The following is a 20,003-nucleotide window of genomic DNA, read 5'->3' as shown; positions in this document are numbered from 1 at the left end:
ATTTGCCAGGCATGGGGTGTGCGTTGATATTTGCGTGCCGTGCAAATCGACTTTTGCATCTGCAATAACAACAAAAGTGACTTGATAAGCGTTGTACTTGTTGTTGCTGTTGCTGCTGCTGTTGCTGTTGCTTTTGCAGTCTGCGGTTGTTTTGGACGTTTTGAAAAGAGCCGCGTACATGCACAAAGCCATGCTTCGAGATGTTGCAGCAATACTTGGCTGCCCGATGAGCGCGAAGGGGAGCGGTTCTGCCTTTTAATTGCAATTGCAGAAATTTACAATTCCACGCACAGCGATGGCTTTAGATTGTAGCCCAGTCAGCCAGTCAGCCAGTCAACCAGTCTGCGAGTCAACCAGCCTAAGAGCCAAAGACCCAGAGAGCCAGACAGACAACCAGCCAGACAGCAGCCATATCATAAGTCGAAATCTCGGCGCACCGCCAACCACTTCAAATATCATCAGTGGGCACGCCTTAGAATTATTGGCGCTAGACATGCAAATCCATGCCGCACGGCATGATGCCTCAGCTTGGCGGTTCTAACGAGTTTCGGTTTCGTAATCGCCTGACTTTGGGGCCTTCTCTACGCCGACGCCGACATCGTCGTCGACGCAGCATAAATCATAATGACTTTATTTATGCAACGACAGTTGTTACAATTCTATCAGCGGCTGGTCCAAAATAAACAAATTGCGCCGCAACTAGAATACCCAAATTTTCCCATTGTGCCAAATGGTTTTCTATTTATTGGAACATGCTTTTTTGTTGCCCGCTCAGTTTTTGGGGCAACATTGTTGAAACAACGGATGCTACATATTGTAGGAATTGAATGAGCTCACCAATTCTTCTCATAAGCGTCTCATGTGTGTGTAATGGAAACGGGAAGACGTTGGCATCACTGCATCGGAATTTCAAATTAGAGATCTGAATTGGGCTGGAAATGCCAATAGATTTGTGTGTATTACAAAGTCGCTTTTGGAAGACAAATGTGTACCAAAAAATTTTCATTTTTTGGCGATGTTAGGCTAGGTTGCAATGGCTGGCGCAGCGATTGTAGAAAGCTAATGAAAATCGTTTATCAACAAATAAATCTTAAAATTTCCTTACAAATCTAATAATAATTTATAACATTAGTTTCCTTTAAAGTGCTGTTTCTCTTTGTTCCCTCAAGCGATTTCAAGAAAACTATTCATGGAAAAGAATTACCTGCAAATAGACAGACTTTATATAATTGCTATCCAATCCTTGTCAAAGCATTATGATGAGTTCGAACTCATAATACAGATATTTTAGCTATCATTTAAAATAAACAATTAAGTCCACCAACTTTATATAACCCAAAATATATATAGCTTATGTACGAGAAATACGACTTCATATCTTTAATCAAATACAATTATGGTTTATTTTGTTACTTTTAAACATTTTTTTTCTCCACACATGTACGATATACACTGTAGTTTTTTATTTTGTCACAACACACTCATATCTTGTTTGAAAACCTATCTATGAACATTTGAAAATATTCAGAGAAAATATTTTTGACCACATAGTACTTTCACGACGATAGCAACAAACCCAGTAAAACATCATTAGGTTGCACTAGAAATTCCAGCAACAGCAAAAAGAAAATGCTTACCTCAAGAGCTCATTAAAAGTGCACAGAACAATTTGCTGTGGTTGGTCTTCGTCGCGGGCTTGCTCGTATTTGTAAAGTCTATTTACCTTAGCACCTCATTATGATGACCCAAAAGCCAAATAGCGTAACCACAGACGATGACAAGCCCCCGCCAGGTGGGTCTCAGGCACGAAAGATCCGCAGAGACCGCAGCCGCGTAATATTTTCAAGAAAAATTATGGGGAGCAGTCGCAGTCGCAGTCCGAACGCAATGCAACTGACTCAGCTTGCGGTATTCAATTGTTGAATTCATTAGTAAACAAAATAAATCACGAGTGCATTCACCTGCAAGGCGAGGCATTAGTTTTTCCAACTTTTAAATACTATATGTATTTCGTGTATACATACTCGTATGAAGACATATGGAAGATAAAGAAAAAAGTCAACTGGGTCAACGGGCAGATTAGCGCTTCGTCAATTCGAATCGATCGTTCATTGAATACATCTGTTCGAGTCATCGATCACGGGCTGATTGATTGAGCCCAATTATTGCCCCGGCTAGCATTTGATGATATAACAAATTTACATGCGACTTTGATCGCAACGCACCATTATAAATAATTGTAACAAGTTGTGCCCAGAGTTGAACATTAATTTTGCTGCGACTTCGATTTTGTCTTCCTGTTTTGTTTACTTGGACCACAAACATCCGGATGCACAACAAAATGTTGCATATTGTGTGCAAGAAGACAGCTTCTCCATAGGGGAAGTAGTGGGGTTGGGGATTGCTATTTTGAGTTTGAGTTGGCCCATTGATTTTTGAACAATTCTCAATTTATTTATCAACGCAGTTTCAGACTGTAAACACGTCTCGCCATAAACTAAAAAGTGAATTTTATATTTTAAAGTGTAGATGATATGAAAATTTAATTGTTATGAATACCGTTTTTTACTGCAAAAGGTGTGTTTTAATGTTGCTCGAAAGTTAAGCAATCTTTTTAGAAGTTCTACCTACAATTAATGTGTCTTTTTCTGTGTCTTTGCAGGTAAATATGCAAATTTCTTTTACCGTTTCGCAACTCGCGTTGATCGCGCTTTAAGATACCTATATATTTATGCAAATGTGAGTATACAGTTGAATTTAACAAATACTAGTTATTCATGGGAGTTCTAAGTTAACGGAGTGTGGAATTTTGTTTGTGAATTGTGTGTCAGCCGTTACGTATACGCAGTGACTGACAAGTGAATTTTTAAAATGCTGGCATTGATGATATCATTGCCATTTAGAAGCACTGGCTAGAAATGGAAGCGACAATAAACGTATAACAAGTTTTATTTGCAAGCTGATGAGATAATTGCAGACGTGTATTCCATAGCCCCTGAACTATTTGCTGTTTGTTTGCCACTTATTAGCTTCAAGATATTATATATAGCTCAGCAAGAATTGTCAAATTCCTTAGCTCGGAAATGAGTGAAATATATGTGAAAAACTGTAGTCACCCTTCTCTGATTAATGAAACAAAATAAAATATAATATAAAATATATAATATTAAAATACTGCATTAGCTTCAAGTAAATTTAAAAATTGAAAATATCAGTCTGTTGCATTCTAAAGGGATGGGCAAGGGAAGAATTGGGTCTCACTATATGTATAGATCCATTGAAGAGCTCAATTAAGTATTTAGCATATATTTTCCCCATATGAGAGTGTTGAGAACAGATAGACGTGAGGTTTTTACTCTTCGATCTTCATCTCAATTATATTGAAACATACGAGTATAGTGCTTGCGATCATGTGTCTATCTGTTAAAATCACTCCGATTGAAGTTTTGACACAATATCGGGTTGATTTAATTACCCAGGTGTTTGCTTGCAAATGCTATTTCGAGCCACCTGCCGCTGTTCGCTGGCTACGAAAATACAATTCCGAAACAGTTCATGCTGTGCAACACCGACGATTTGTAACAATTTAAAATTCATTTGATGTCGCAAGTCCTTGACACGTTTACGCACCAAATGCCAAAGCATTTGCCTCATTTTAATTACCATTGGCGTAGATGCCGAAACGTGGCGGCTGCTTAATGGCCCCCGCAATTTGTCATCCTGACAAAGCACAGCGGTGGAGCAGCGATCACTGATCAGCGATCGACAATCTTGCCGGGTGCGATGTTTACATTTGGCCATATCAACACCAACAGCAGCAACAGCAGTAACAGCAGCGCTCGCTGCTTTGTTTTAGCTTAATATTTATGCTATTTATGCATGTGCGCGCATGCTTAATTACGAATTCACTAAAAATGTCACAATCGGTGAGCTCGGCGCATTTGTCAAATTGACAGCGGGCTGTGCACTCGCAGATTGCGTACTTTTGCGCTTAATCTTGACACTCGTTGAACGGGCGGGAGGCAGGGGAGAGGCAGTAGGCATTTGATGTGGAAGGCTTTGGCTGCGACTTTGGTATGCGACTTGCGACTTGTGACTGGCCCGTTGAGCGCTTTTTGAATAATGTGCGCTTAGCACGCACCTCGAAAATGGCTTAAAGTAAGCACTCGCGCGTCCACACCCTAAGAAGTGCGCTCGACGGTGCTCATATTTCATGTGTCAATAAACTGAGACACGCGCAATGCCTTTTCGCTCTGCTCTGACTCGGACTCTGAGTCTAGCTTTTGCTTGAGCCAAGCCTGCTGCAGCTGCTCCAAGTCGGTGTTGCCGTAGACAAATTTATTGTTACGCTTTGGGCTAAATTGAAATGATATTTTCATTAACTTGGCCTGGCCTTTGTGCGAAACGACCACGCACCGGACAAACAAAAAACACACAACACATAAGACACCACACAAAACACAAAACACTCAATGGACAATACAATACAATTGAAATTCAATTTGAACTTGTCCGAAAGAGCTATCCAAACAGCTGCAGGTGCCCCCAAGACTCAATGCGGTAATCGGCAACGAGCACCTATCGAAAAGCGCCAAGCGCTCCAAACTAATGCCGCCAATTATGACGGTCCGATATTACCCACAACAGCATGTATTTGTTTCCCACTTATTTGCTGGCTTTGTTGCTCTGCTTTTGTTTATGCAAGACCGCGTCCTTGTCCCTGAATATAAAATCAACTCTCGACCGGGCCGGCGGGCAAGCAACCAGTCCCCTGTGCGACATTTGCAAACATTTTGCAATGTGTCAGGCCAGTCGACTAACTGATGGAACATGGAACGATTGTTCGTCTGCCAAAAGTGCTTTTATTGAATTGAGTTTTAAAAGTAGAAGGATCTTTAGTCAGAGCCAATGAGTCAAATCCATAACCATATCTTAGGGTCGAGGGTAAGCTTTTTGCATCTACCTTTTCAATGGATAGTAAAATGGATTTAACTTAAGGGAAGTGCTTGCTCATTAGCATATGGCCAATGTATTGTGTTCTGAACTAGCTTTGATTGTTGCTGAAATAATAAAGACTGCTGGGGGATAAATTAATATAAAATATAAGTATGATGAATTGAAAGAAGATAGTAAGAAACAATAAAATACTGTGTACCAAAACAAAACAAAAAACTTTCGGACTGATATGTCTAGATCGGTTTATCTCTTCATGCTTGATTCCGCAACTTCTAAATCATATGCGGATCCAAAATTCTCGCAAATAAAAAGTCGGAAACGAGTTTTATTCTAATGATAATGCTTAGCCTAGGTGTGGACGTGTGCCTTTTATGCACACAATCGATACAACTCCAATCCATCGATATCTGTTACATTTCAATTACATTCGTGGGTTTCTTATTAGTCAGCTATTTACATAAACATGAACAACAATGAAATATCGGTTAAGTAATCCAAATCTGTTTACAATACTACTAATAATTATAGCAAGGCATTTTCTTTACATAAATATTCTCCCCGCCATGAGGAATTAATGTGAATTTAAATTATATCAGCTTTTGGCGTCAACAATGCTGATGAAAAGTATGTGTACTTTATTGGATCAGGAATGTTTCCCGTTGCTATTACATACTTTGCATAACCCATTAGCTTCCAGGGACAGGTTTGGAAAAGAAAGTCCTCTCCTTTATTTTAATCATTTACTATATCATATACTATATATACTTATACATTTCTTGCAGCGCACTTACTTTTCTCAAAGTGACCATAGACTTCATCATAGAGAATAATGGAAGAAATGTGATCAACAATAGCAATTGGGTTACAGAAGTTTGTTGTCCTTAAACTGTCCGATACCATGATTTCCATCTCAAGTTCCTTGTATTTGCTTTGAAAATCTTAATTTCAATAAAAAGCTGTCACTGTCACTATCCGAGCAGCCCGTCGGCAAGTCCCGTCTGCTAGTCTGCCTGTCGTGCTGACCAAGCGAAATGCCGCCCAAAAAGCTAAATGGCAGACTTAACGCATTTCTCGTTTGGCTCTCTCAGTTGACTCATGAGGCGCCTACATCGTCACAGCCGTTGTTTTCGTCTTCGCGTTTTGCGTTTCGCGTTGTGAACATTTTCCCGCTGTCATTTTAACGATTTTGAGTGTCAGTTGCTTGCCGCGCACAAAAGGATTTGTTTGCCTGCCTGCGCATGTCCGTGCATGCCCACAGGCGCTTTGATTAATTGCCGCTTGGAATTCTGCGCTTGTTAGGCCGAGTGACGTATGGCGTTGGCGTTGGCGTGAATCACTTAAGCCATGTCGCTCAGAGAGGCTGCCAAAGGTCAAAGAGCGATTGCAGTTCACACACCACGAGCTAAGGAAATGTAAAATTAATTGCCAAATTGTCGGTTGCCTGGGAAATGCGGATTTTAAATGGGGTTGCGATTGCCCAAAAAAACGAAATGCGGACAGACCGACAGACGGGCGACAAGAGTTTGTGGCGTAACAAATTGGCAGCAAAATGTTGGCCAGATCTCTGTCTGGGCAGTCACCGGAAAAGACAAATACAAATTAAGCGCAAAAAGTTAAGGCTTCTGCGCACTTTTGCGTGTCCTCAGCAACAGAGAAAGAGGAAGAGAAAAGGGGGGAGAGGAGCGAAAGAGAGTTATTAGCTGTGGGCTGGGTCTGTGAGCCAGGTCGTGGACGACACGCAATGCGGCAAAAGCGGCGAACGCTGGCAGGTCAAAAGGTTAATGGGCAGCATTAATAGACCCCAAGTGGTTATTGTTGTTGTTATCGCTTAATGACGCCAATCGCTTAGCCAACCGGTTGTTGTTGCTGCAATTGCTGCTGCTGTTGCAATTGCATGCGTTAATGTCGCCTTGATTGCTGGCCATGGCTCTTTCTCCCTCCTCCAGCGACTTCAGCGACTCCATCTCCCCCTCCTCCCCCTTCCCCCTCCCCATCCCCTTCTTCTTCTTCCTCTGTTTTTAGCTGCCAGCCATCAAAATAAATGTGCATTTAAATCTATTGAATATTTCACTGTAGCCCGCCGAGCAGCCAAACAAAAAGGCGAAATTTTTACTTGTGCATGACAGCAATTTGTATGAGCTTTATTGATTGCTCGTGCATATGATTGACTTATTGATTGCCTGATTGATCGATGGACCGGCTGGCTAACTGCTGACAGACTGCCTGACACTAAGCGGCTGGCATAAAGCGCTTATTAAAATCATGGAAGAAAAACAAAATAAGACCAGCAGCCAATTGGCTGCTTAATTGTAAGCTTCGAGCTGCAGTCGAGTTATTGGCCGAAGAGGGTGAAGCGAGGGAGAAGAAGAGAGTGCCCGCAGGGGTTCATAGAACCCGCCTAGACTAAATGCCGTTAGTTTCAGGGCCCAAACATTATGCTAATCAAGAATATGCCAATTTAAGCCTCACTCGCACTCGTCTAGACTTCATAAATAAATAGCCACCAGCAATTTACGTGCAATGCATTTAAACAAGCTCGATATGACAATCACACACAGACACATGTATAAACTCTTATGTGCGTGTGTGTATATATACATTTATAATGTATTGACAAATATTTACGATGTCAAATGCTTAAAATGCATTGCAAATGTGCAAATGTTTAAGCAGCTGACGCGGACACAGAGACAACCATAAATCAGACAAAGAAAAAAATAACTGCAGCAACTGACAGCTGAGAAATGCATTTTTTATTTTATTGTGCATAAAAATAGTACAAACAGCAAATGAATACCAGCAACACCAACAACAACGGAGGCCTGCCTGCCTGCCTACCTACTTATGAGTATGTTTTAATTTATGCGTAAGTCTGGATTTAACAGCATTTCAATATTAATTTCGTTCCTTTTATGAGGACAGCATCGTAGCAACAAACAGCAGCAGCTTCATGCGCATAAATCACTACATTACACGTACTACTACATAGTTATAATAATATACGCTGTGGAACCATAAAGTAAGCCAATATTTTCACGCCGAAACTGAAATACCCTTGCGTGCTTGTTTTTTTTTTTGACAGGCAGAACTCCTATTATAACTGTTTTCAACAGACTAAGCGCAATACATTTTTGAAACACAGGAAGTACATAAGTAATATAGTATTCACACTATTCATACACCACCTATACAATAATATCAAGTATTTTTGTGAAAACTGTATGTGGATCCGTCTTCCCCATTTTCAATCACCAACCGCCATATAGTGAGAGCAGGTCTTATGGTACCATGAAATCTGAAACGGCGACCAACTGAGGAGATGTAAAGCTGCCGAAATCCTATTAAAGCTGGTTGAATTCCCACAGCACAGAGGCACGTGTGGAGCTCAGCTTCAGTTAATAAAAAAAATGTTCAAATATTAATAAATAAATTTGGAAATGGCAAATGAAAATAAAATAAATACACACAGAGCAAACGCAGCTGCTCGCTGGCTTAGGGGCCGCCAAAAAGGCCGCCTGTTAGAGCCAAAATGTGTGAAGACGTGGACTGTGGGTCTTGTTATTAGTTTTGGGGCCAACAATTTAATTTTGGTCACCTTAATTTTTAACAGCGCTTGCTATATAACAAATATTATTACTTAATACAAATTCCATAATTATCATTAAGGAGACACAGCATGTCTCTTGAAAGCTTTGTGAAAAGTTGGAACAAACCTTGGTTCCCATCAATACAATTTTCTTAGCCTTGCTAAGCTTTAAATTTTCCTTATACCTTTTTGTGGTTTTCCTACAAGAATGCCGAACTTAAGCAATTTGCCGAAAATTTAGTGCCAAAACTTTTGTAAGGCCACAATATCCCTATAATTTGTATGTTTCAAATGTTTGTTTCCCCACAAATCGATCCAAAGAAATGGAGAGATTGTAATGCTGAAGAATACTATCACGTACAACAGCAAATGTATAATTTGTATGATTAAGGTGTTTGTTTCCATTTAATTTATTTAATTAATTGAAATTAATATATCAGTGGTCTTTTTAATCAGCTGTTGTGGAAAAATATACCATTGTACGATAAATCGATTCGCTTGCCTGGGACCGACACATGGCAGCCATGTGAATTATGCGCCAACTAGCTGGCCCCCTCTTCCTCCTCCTTCGCCTCCTGACGCTATTGTTTGGCTGCACATGTGGGCGTGTAATTTGACATCTTCATGAAATAATTAAAATTATTTATTGTTCATTTATTTTCACTTGCGCACTCGCTGCGAAGATTGGCAGATAGATAGATTGCCCAGATAAGGACAGAGGAGGCAGCATTGAACAATTAAAATTAATTTGTCGACTCTCGGAAAGTAGGTGTGGTCATTCGCTTGAGCTTTGGTGAAAGGAATTTCCCCTATCTTGCACTTTCACCACCAACCAGAGAGCTTTCAAAGGTCAGCCAGGATGTGTCGCTAGCCAAGTTTCGAACCCAAGTTTCACACTTGACGCCATCACTATTCAGATGAATATCGAGTACGTTAAATGCGCGTAAATATTTTGTTTTTGTGGCCCGCAGCTCTCGAACTCGAATTAATCAACAAAATGCTTACGTTGACAGTCCTCGGTATGCGAATCTGACTTTGACTCTTTTTGGGACTACGACTGGGACTGGTCTCTCAGTGGGCGGGTGGGGAGGACGGCAACTACCAACTGGCGACTACCAACTACTTGTTGACTGGCTGGTGCCCTCTGGGCAGATATTTGCTGCACACATTTTTCACGGTGGCGTGTTTGGCAGCACAACGAGCGACGCCGCGGCGAATGCAATTAAATGAATCAGACCGCCGCCGTTTGCAGTTCAACGCCGCAGTTAATCATGCATCGACATGTTGCCGGTTGCTGGTTGCTAGTTGTCTGTTGTATGTTGCCTGTTGCCGGTGCATGCCAGTGTTGGAGCTCGCATGCTGCTGCTGCAGCAGTGGCAACATTTGGCGGTCAGTTGAAACGGTTGTGGCGGCTGCTTCTTCTAGGACTGCAAGACTGGACATTGGAGAGAAAAGAGTAATGGAAAGTGTTGGGGCTGGCAAATGAAATTGAAAAGCAAAAGGCAGTTGGCAATTAAAACATGTTGCCAGACATGATGCACAGATGGCGCTGCCATCGGGCTGTCACATGCGCTGATGTGCGCAACGAATCGGTGGCGGCATTCAACAGCGTTTGCGCAGGAATGAGGAAAACTTTTCGTTTCTGCCACGTTGGTGAAAAGTTGCTGTTGCCATTGCTACTGCTGCTGCTGTTACTGTTGTTTTTGTTGATGCGCCAACAGCAACATGTTGGTGGGAAATGTATTAAACATGATTTTGGCTGCTAGCTAACTAACTGCCTTTATTGTATCGTAATTAATTTTATCAATTCTCTCTGCCTCTCTCTCTCTCTCTCTTTGCAGAATCACACTCCATGGCCATACGACAATGTCCAATGCTCGCGAGCTGGCATTAATCGAGAAATGGGCTGACATTGCGACGCCACCGCAGTCGCTATCGCCAATATCGCCAACATCGCCGCGGGCCGTCAAGCTGTGCTGCTGCCCACAACGCAGGCGTTACAATCTGAAGCACCCGAAAGCCCCCAATACGTTGCACGCCAGAAACATATTCGTTGATAACGATTTCACGTATATTGATGATGTGCCACGCGCAAGCGACGGCGGCAAGAGCAACACCAAAAGCAACAGCAACATTTGCAACAATAGCCGAGGCCGCGATTGCGACAGCGATTATGATGATATCGTTGAGATCGGAGGGAACAGCAACAACAGCAACAGCAGCGGCCACGACGGAAACGAAACGGAAAAATTAATGAATCAACGAAATGCGCATGAGCAATGGCGGCAGGACAAAGGCAAAGGCAGCAACAGCAACAGTAATAGTAACAGTAATAGGAGCAGCAACAATAGCTGCACTCGTGAGCAGCAGCAACAACAGATCCAAAGACTTAGCAATAGCATAAAATTGCAACAACAACAGCAACAACAATATAGTAATAAGGAAAATACACTAAGAAGCGGCAAAAACAGCAACAGCGCTGCAACACAAGACAAAAATATCTTACACTATAATTATTGTAAATTACCTGAAGCCGCCGAGCCCAAAGTTGAGCCACAAACGAACAACAGCAACAGCAACAGCACCAACAACAATAGCAACAGCAACAGCGGCGGCAGTAAAAACAGCGATAACAGCAATTTGAAAATTGATTCACCGAAGTCGCAGAATAAAATGACAATTACGAACACAACGAATGTGGCAGCGGCAGCAACAGCGACACCGCCACAACAAAGCAAGCAAATCGAGTGTGGGTTGACAGCAGCAGCGACACAAACAGCCAAGCCAACACCAGCAACACGTCCAACAACGCCCTCTCGCCTCAAGACTGTGATCAAAACAACAATGGTGAAGCGTAGTCCTAGCCATGACTCAACCTCAGCAACATCGTCACACATGTTGCTGCCGAGCAGCTGCAGCAATGACAGCAACAACACCAACCGCACCACAAATGGATACAATGATGTGCGCGGGGATGAGCCGAGGCGGTCGGTGAAGGAACGCATTGCAGCTTATGCGGCAGGAAATGGTAAGCTTCCCCTCTCATTTCATTTTTGTTGTCTGCTTGTTTTTTTTTTTTTTGTGCAAAAGCCGCGTCATTAACTTTAGCGACTAAATAGCTAAGTTTCCCGCGGGCGGATTCGCGACACATTGGCGCTGTGGGAAAACTGGGCGCTGAAATTATGTTTCCTATTATAGTTATTAATTGATTCGAGCTCTAGATGTCAAATGGCTTGGGAAACTCTCGCTAGGCAGTAGTACATCCTCTTCCCACAGCAGTTCATCTGAATGAAGCCAACGGTCGAGTTGCGGATATGCATATACATATGTTTTATATTATCTATGTTCAGTTCCAAATTGAATAAAATAAAAAATCCCTCAAATCGGTGGAAACATAACAGTCCGTTTGGGGCTTCAGTCATTTAATCTTCTGATATCACTAGAGCAGGAGTGTATATCCCCCCGGGCATCTGTGAAGGTCAGGTTCATCACGTTATTTCCTCTGACTAAGTGTATTTTCCAATGACCTCAGTTAAATATGATCATCGGCAATTTTTTAATAAAAATCGCCTTAAATATCCATGTAAAATGTGCATTGAATTAAAGTCAATTAGAGACGATTAAGGCATAGCTTCAGGCACTGATTTAATAAAAGTAAACAAAAAACGTTGCGATTAGGGCGTGTTTATGAGTAATTCCTTATGCTGTTTAAGTTTTCTTTGCTTGCCGCACTGAAAACTTAAATAGCCAGCAATGCTTAGCTTAGCTGCAGTTGAATATTATGAATAATTTATGACGTATTCGATTCGATTTCCGTTAACACACACACCAGTACTCGTACATGCTCAGCAACACACATCGACATTAGAGACACAAGCGCACACTCATATTTTGACTGCAGTCTATTACAGATCAATTAAATGCCGCAATGTTTAATAAAAAGCCACTTAAGTCAACATGAAAACTCTCTAAGAAAACGTCGCTTGAAATGGTAAAAAGCATACATACTCTCATGTATCTGAATACTGTGAGCAATAATAATAAATTTATTAATAATGCGCGCCAATTGAAAGCATAAAACTCGTTAAAAAGGGGTTTTGGGTGCAGTTGCCGGACCTCTGCCACAAAACAAAGAAACCCATGCAACACACCCAACCAATACAGCAATACAGCAATACAGCAATACAGCAATGCACCAATACAGCAATATAGTACATCGACAACTTTGTCACCAGCCAATGCCAACTGCAAAGTGCACTTAATATGATTTGTTTTGCAAAGTTTTGATTGCGCGCAGCGAGCACAGGGCGTCAACATCATTATGAACATCATCATCATAATCATCATTTCCATCCATGTTTGCCATTGCAGTGCGTCTTGTGGCCAGCAGTCGCAGACCAAACAGGAAACACGTACCCATGAACGGTTCAACGTCATAAGCGCGTATTATATCATATTGATAGGCAAATGAGGCTTGAAAGCCAAGTCAGCCAGCCCTGTTGGGACAAGCCCTTAAGTAAAAGCCAAGCTCAAGTGACGCGCGGCTTAAGCCAACTTTGTCTTTACACGACAATGCTGATAATGCCGATGATGATCATGATCATGATCATGATCATGATCATGATGATGATGATAATGATAGTCTCATCCTGTTGCACACTCAACTGACGCACGTCAGCTTCGAATCTGGGTCCCAGTTACTGGCAATTGTCGAATAATGAGCGTGCAACCATGCCCCATGCCACATGCCCAAATCAAGAGCGGGTGCTCAGCTTCTACAGCACGTTTACTTATTTACTTATTCACTTATTGGACCTTTGTTTTGTTTCTTTATTTCACACACACACACACACACACACACACACACACACACACACACACACTCATACATATACACGCATTTGTTGTTGACCGCATTCGTCACTCGTCGATTGCAGTTTCTTTTTTCTTATGCGAGCAACAGCTGTGATCAGAGCGGCGTATCTGAACAATCAGATTGAGGTAGTCCCCAGTAAGTTGCATTCAGTTCGCCACTGTTGCTTTTGCATTTACTTGTAGAGAGCACGGGCAGTCACGCTTTATTTATTGTTTGTGAATATAAATTGGAAGGGAAATTATTTTTGTTCGTGCAAATCCTTTGCAAGGAAACAAAACGCTCCTAATTGTCCATTGCCAGTTTTATTATATAGATAATATGAGTATATGTGGATAATTGCAACGGTCTCCGAAATAAGCCACCTATTTGCCACTAGCCAATAAAATTCTCTGCTATTTAAACAACACACACTTCGTATTATAATATTTACTCTATGTGCTTCCCGCCTAGCTTGTGGAAATTGTTCGTACTTTTCAAACCCAATCAGAAATGTATATGCAACTTTACTTATATAATATTATTATTATTATATAAGTTATATTGTATTGCCAATTCTTGAATTGTGCTTTAAATCTGTATTTGGAAATATCGCCTCACATCTAATATGAATCCAAGTAAAAATGGGTAATCGTTTTCCCTTAATTTTTTTAAGTTTTCGTATTCTATATCAAGGTCAACGTTTTAATTTTTATTGCTTTCAAATTTTTTACGACTTAGAATACTGAACAATGAGAAAATGAAGAAAGGAATCTATATAATATATATATTATAAAAATTCACAAGTCAAAATCAACCACTTTGCGATACAAAAAAAGATTTTTCTGCTAGTATGTATAAGTTTATCACCGGACTGCCAGCTTCTTAACAGTTTCCTAGATCAAACTAGAATAGAATATCAAAATAATTGTGCTTTCTGCACACCCATCAATGTTCTGGTATCCTTGCCCTCAACTAAATCTCTCTGGCCTAGATAAATAAGTGTGCGAGACAATTGTCACAGCAAGCTGACAATTTGCTTGTTTGATTTCGCTTTTTGCCATTTATTTAAGTGCTCATGTTTTCAATTAGGTACTTCGGCTTCGGCCAACAACGCCTTCTGATTGGCTTCGAATGCCCTCCCCTGCCGGACACCTTTTCGTCCACGAGCAGCAATAAACAATTAATCACGTTGAAGTGACCTCAGACCGCGAATCAATCGGTAAACATCAGCAGCAGCCGCAACCTACAATAACAACAACAACAACAACAACAACATACACACACACTAACCGTGCAACCGAGCACAACATCTGGACAGTGGCTATTTAGCTGGCGCACCCAGCAAACAGTTTTATTTAAAGTAAATACGGTTTCTCTGTTTTGTTGAGCTTAGTTTTCTTTTGTCTCTTTGCAATGCTTTATTTGACTGAGCGGCGAGAGCTGAGTGCTGTACAAGGGGTTGGCTGAGGTTGACATAAAGTCGGAAATTTATAGACGACAATGAAATAGAACAAAAGCGGCCTGTCAACCAAGGTTCGAAGATACTTTTGTCACTTGTCCGATAATTAAATGGCTAAATTGGCACATATGTGTTGCCATTTGCGGGATCGTATTGCTGCGCAATTTCGCAAATCTCTCGTACTCATGAATTGGCATCGATTCGGAGACCTCCCATGAACTTTCAACGCGCCTCCCACACACAACACACACTGTCGTACATATGGGCGCAGTGATCGGCGCCCTATTGCCAAATAAACCGTTGCACGATTGAAATGCAGCCAAAAGCAGAAGAAAAGCCAGCGAAAACTGTAGTAGAGTATGGGCCTGGCCCGTCCTGCCAATCGCCACAAAACGATCAATTGGGCAAACATTCAAACTCGAGCTGCTCTGGCCCATGCCAGGCCAGGCCAGGCCAGACCAGGCCAGACCACCATAAAATGTTGCCAGCTGTCCAAGTGTCTGACGGACTCGTTTGTGCCGCTGATTTACGAGCTCGGCATGAGCCTCGCGACTCAGTTGTGTAACGCATGCGATTCAGAATTTTTAAACGCGCGCCTACCGGCCCAACTGCTGCCAAGTCCCAGGCAACGGCGGCGAAGACGGCGACGACGACGACGACGCGACGGCTACGTTTTAATCAAAAAACTCAATCGAACGCACGCATGCGCAATAAAAACAAAATAAAATCAAAGCAATAAAACCAACAGCGAAAAACTTTAACCGTTTCACTTACGTACTTACACACACTACGAGTATATATGTATATATACAAGTATATACACATTAACAAACATTCAACAGAGACCGGCATGTCGGTCTCACCGCGTTCTGTTTGGCGTGGCATCGAAGGTGACGATGGCGACAATGGCCATTCGTGGCCACCGCTGCGACGCCAAAAAGTTCACTTGAACTTCTGATACGAATTCAAATAGGGTTGCTGTTGTTGTCCGATGTTTGTACGTCTTGAGTTATTGAGAAGAATTCGGAATGTGTGGGTAGTGAAGGAAAGTTTGAGAATACTTCCATTTGATTTATTAGTTAATGTAAGCAGGAGTGGGACTAGCTAGAGAAAAGGCAAAAAATCGTTGCAAGCTCTGTTCCCTTGTTTGTTTTATAAGAATTCCCGATAATGTTATTGCAAACAGCCACACATTTGAAATATGAGGATAACTATATGGTTTCCATTGGTTCACTTAAGATATTATCAAAAGTAGAGTTGACAAATTTTCCCCCCATTGGAATCTTTTGTAGCAACAGAACTAAAACACATATTTTGAAATTTTTATTTGAATTTATTCCTGGCTATCTATTTCAAATTCTTGGCTATTGAACTCAGCATGCTGTATGTTTGATAATAATTACTATCCAATAATCGGTGTGATCAAGTAATTGTCGTTTGTTCTCTTGTGCAGACCTAATAATAAAGTCAAAGAGCAGCAGAAGGGAGGGTAATAAATTTAAACAAGTAATTGCGCATAATTTATGGCAATCTAAAAAAATTAAAACATTTCGTTTCACAAAAAAATAATCGCACATGTGCAGATACACACATACTCGTACATACGTATATGTTTCGAAATTTATGACAATTTAAATGGCACACATTTGGCGCACAATTTGAGGCGATTAGCGCAGAAATTTTCGCGCATTTGGCTTAAGCAGCCAAAGCCAAAAGCACATGCAATGGCAATATTAACAACAACAGCAGCATCAGCCATTGCCACATGTGGCACATATGGTGGCTGCTGTTGCACATTTGGCGTAATTTTTCAATTCCAGGCGACACACAAAAAGCTCGCCAAAAACGGCCAAGTAATAAAAAATAAATATGTGTGCATACACTCGTATGAAAACAGATTTTTATTTTCTGGGCGCGCCATTTTGCGAGGTGTTAGCGGCGACAAGCAACATTACACGAAATATGAACAACATGTTGCAGCAACCATGCCGCAATAATTGCGGCAATTGTGGGCAACAGCTTATTTTTTACTGAAATTATTTTCAGCATGCCATGACAATGACAGCTTCATATAGTGTGTTTAAGAAAATGCATTTCAGATAAATTGCTAACCGTGGTTTCTTCCTTACAATTCTAATTGCAGAACAACAGCAGCAGCAGCAGCAACAACAACAAAACGGCGCCGGGCGGCAGCATGACAACAACAACGGTCACTTTAAGAAATTTACTAAAATTCAGTGCAATAAAAATCAAAATAACATGACAAGCGATGTGAAAAGTGCAATTAGTAGTGGCAGCAGCAGGAACGGTGGCCAACAACAACATCAAACGCTTATCAACGGCAGCAGCAACACCGGCATCAGCAATGGACGAGCAACGCCATCGCCTCCAGCTCCAGCAGCAGCTCCAGCAGCAGCAGCAACCATAGCAACAGCAGCATCAACCAACACGTCACTTTCCGCCGTGGCTATCGCGGCTGACACGACGCGCTACAAATCGGGATTAAGTGATGTGGCAGCAACAGTTGCTGATGATGAAGCTGCAGCAATAGCAACAGCAACAGCAACTTCATCCAGCATCCCACTGCCGGCAGCTGCCAGCGTTTTTAGCACCGGTTGTGCAACTATGCCGCGTACTCGGCTCACTCAACGCGCCGGCAATTTGAGCGGCGAGTGCAATGGCGAGAAATACGGAAGCAATGCAGCAGCCATGACAGTTGATAACAAATTCTTGGGCTCGACACCAGACGCCAACACTTCAAGTGCACATCAGCATCAGCATTATAAGCTGCAATTTTCCGATAAGTGCGCGGCCAAGTTGGCTACTCTCGAAAATCTCGACTTGGCGCGAAGTCTTGACTTGATAGATGATGACAGCGATGATCCATATGGCATAATGGAGGAGTATTTGGAGCGCGTGAAGGTAAGTCCTCCACATCCAATAGATATTCCATAAGTCTAGTTGAAAACGATCTCCTTCTTACTACGATGAATAAAAAAGAAATTGTGTCAGGGTGACACGCGATAGAAGTGAAGGTTAGATTGGTAAAGGGAGCCATTATCATTACTCTACAATAGTTGATGGATAATGTATATTTGGCTTGAAAAGAATGGCTAGCAAATGGTTAAAGCTGTCAGAAAATCCCCTAAAAATGACTAGAAAACGCGCTAGAAAATGTTTAGAAACACAACTACAAGTTAAGGTACAATGACTAGAAACCCTGCTATAAATAACAAGGAATGCAAATTAGAAAAGGCTAGAAAACTCATTATACATGGATGAAAACACAGCTAGAAATTGATACACAGCCGGTAAAAATATCTGAGAAATTGATAGAAAATACGCAAATGGCTAGAAAATCGACGGAAATTAGATAGATGATTTTTGTTTACATTCATAATCTCTCTTTCGCCAACTGGTCTACTTACTGTTCATTTATGTGTGCCTGTTACCGTGCTATTGATTTCATCACAGAAAAGGTTGCCGATCCAGTATTCACAGCCCACACATAAGAAGTTGCACTTCCAAAAATCGTTTGGCTTTTGGCATATTGGCAAGAATATGTTGGTTACAAAGAATCCAGTATGTATAGTAAACAACAAATATTGCGAATTGTGTAAAACGATCAAGCTCTGCTTTCGAATCCGCCATTCTTCCAGTTTTCTGAGAAACCTATCCAGCTCGCATCCCTCCCTAGTCTACACTGATAGAATATAGGCGTGTGTTCCTGTGGTTTTGGAATCAATGGAGACTGACTAGAAACTTTTGTGGCCAGGCATTCGCAGAACCATAAACGCAGCGACAACGTAGCAACAACGACGTTGACTGCGTGTTGCTTCCGCCATGAGCAGCGCCAACAAGCAGCAAAATATTGCGGCATCAACAACTAATACTACAACAACAACAACAGCAGCAAACAATACCAAAACGCAGCTACGAAAAATTCATGTGAAACAGTTATAAAAATACAAAAGTACAACAAGAGCCAAGCGATGGCCAGCAATGACGATGATGATGACGACGCTATTGCTGTTGATGTGTGCTTGTAATATCGCGCTTTCCGGTACAGAAACATAAAATTTTATGTACAGCAACACAAGGCAAGCGACGCGTGCAACTCGACATATGCGTCACAAACGCGCGCACACACACATTGACATTTACAGAGGCTCCCATATTTGTTTTAACACATTTTTCTGTCACGCAAAATAATCATTTGCAAAATCACGCCGCTTTCTTGTTGACAGTCGAACACTGAAGACACCGCCTAGGCAGGGGTAGGGGCAGTGACCAGCCAGTGGCGAAATGTGTGATGGGCAGGCACAGCGCCAGTTCTGTCTCTTATCAACCATTGCTGCATATTTCCTGTTAAAAAGCATGCCATATACGAGCACATAATTGAATATAGTCACTCAGCAAGTGGGGCCGTCTGAGTCCGTTCCAAAAAGTTATGCAAGACACAGTTTTTCTCAGCTAATTGACAAGTTGTCGGGGTGTGAAAATTTGCATTCGCTGTATATCCGATGAGTCTTTCAACTTATTTCCAAAAATATTTCAATTAGACTGCATCAACAGATGTGTTCCAATAAACACCATCTCATACCAAGAAAATTTCAGATATTTCGAGGCGGAAAAATGTTTGTAGCTGGCAGTCAAAAAGTTCGAAAATCTTATTGATTCAAATTATCAAAGTCAGCATTTTCCGAGACCAAAATGAATTTCCTTTGCGGAAATCTACTTGTAACTACCTAGAAAAGAGCGTTTTTGGAGTGTCGAAAATACTATAGAATTAATAAAATGATTGCAAGTGATTTAGTTTTAAATCGGATTTCACTTGGTTTTCGTCAATCACGAAAAGCGAAAACATGACAACAATTTGATTGTCTTTGCAATATTTATACATACGTTTATGAGTTTCTGAAATTTTATGAGTGAAGAAGTTCATCACTCCAGTGTAGAATCAGAATGATTTTCATCTTCTTTCAGCAATCCTTGCTTGCATGAATCCCAGCACTGATAATATCGATAGCACATGGTACACTAGGGCTGCGAAAAGAATCTTTTCAGAATCGGTCTAATCGATGCCTTTTTGCTAAGAATCGATGGATCGTATAAAGTCAAATACACACTTGATATGGCACATAATT

General features: G+C 41.4%; 1 protein-coding gene across 2 annotated transcripts in view; it reads left to right on the top strand.

Annotated features, from left to right (window-relative positions):
• LOC115620377 overlaps window positions 1–20,003 on the top strand; it is a 124,217-nt gene that overhangs the window by 58,811 nt on the left and 45,403 nt on the right. Inside the window, exons 3-5 of one of the 2 annotated variants that reach the window (XM_030513583.1) lie at window positions 2,663–2,739; window positions 10,384–11,570; window positions 17,000–17,778. In XM_030513583.1, coding sequence (XP_030369443.1) covers window positions 2,732–2,739; window positions 10,384–11,570; window positions 17,000–17,778 — 1,974 coding nt within the window. In that variant the 5' untranslated portion in view covers window positions 2,663–2,731. The remainder of the gene's footprint in view (window positions 1–2,662; window positions 2,740–10,383; window positions 11,571–16,999; window positions 17,779–20,003) is intronic. The other variant, XM_030513584.1, reaches the window with a different exon arrangement.

This window comes from Scaptodrosophila lebanonensis, unplaced genomic scaffold (assembly GCF_003285725.1).
Source record: "Scaptodrosophila lebanonensis strain 11010-0011.00,11010-0021.00 unplaced genomic scaffold, SlebRS2 tig00000024-arrow-pilon, whole genome shotgun sequence".
Classification (NCBI taxonomy): Eukaryota; Metazoa; Arthropoda; class Insecta; order Diptera; family Drosophilidae; genus Scaptodrosophila; species Scaptodrosophila lebanonensis.
This window is presented reverse-complemented; position numbering and strand designations above follow the sequence as displayed.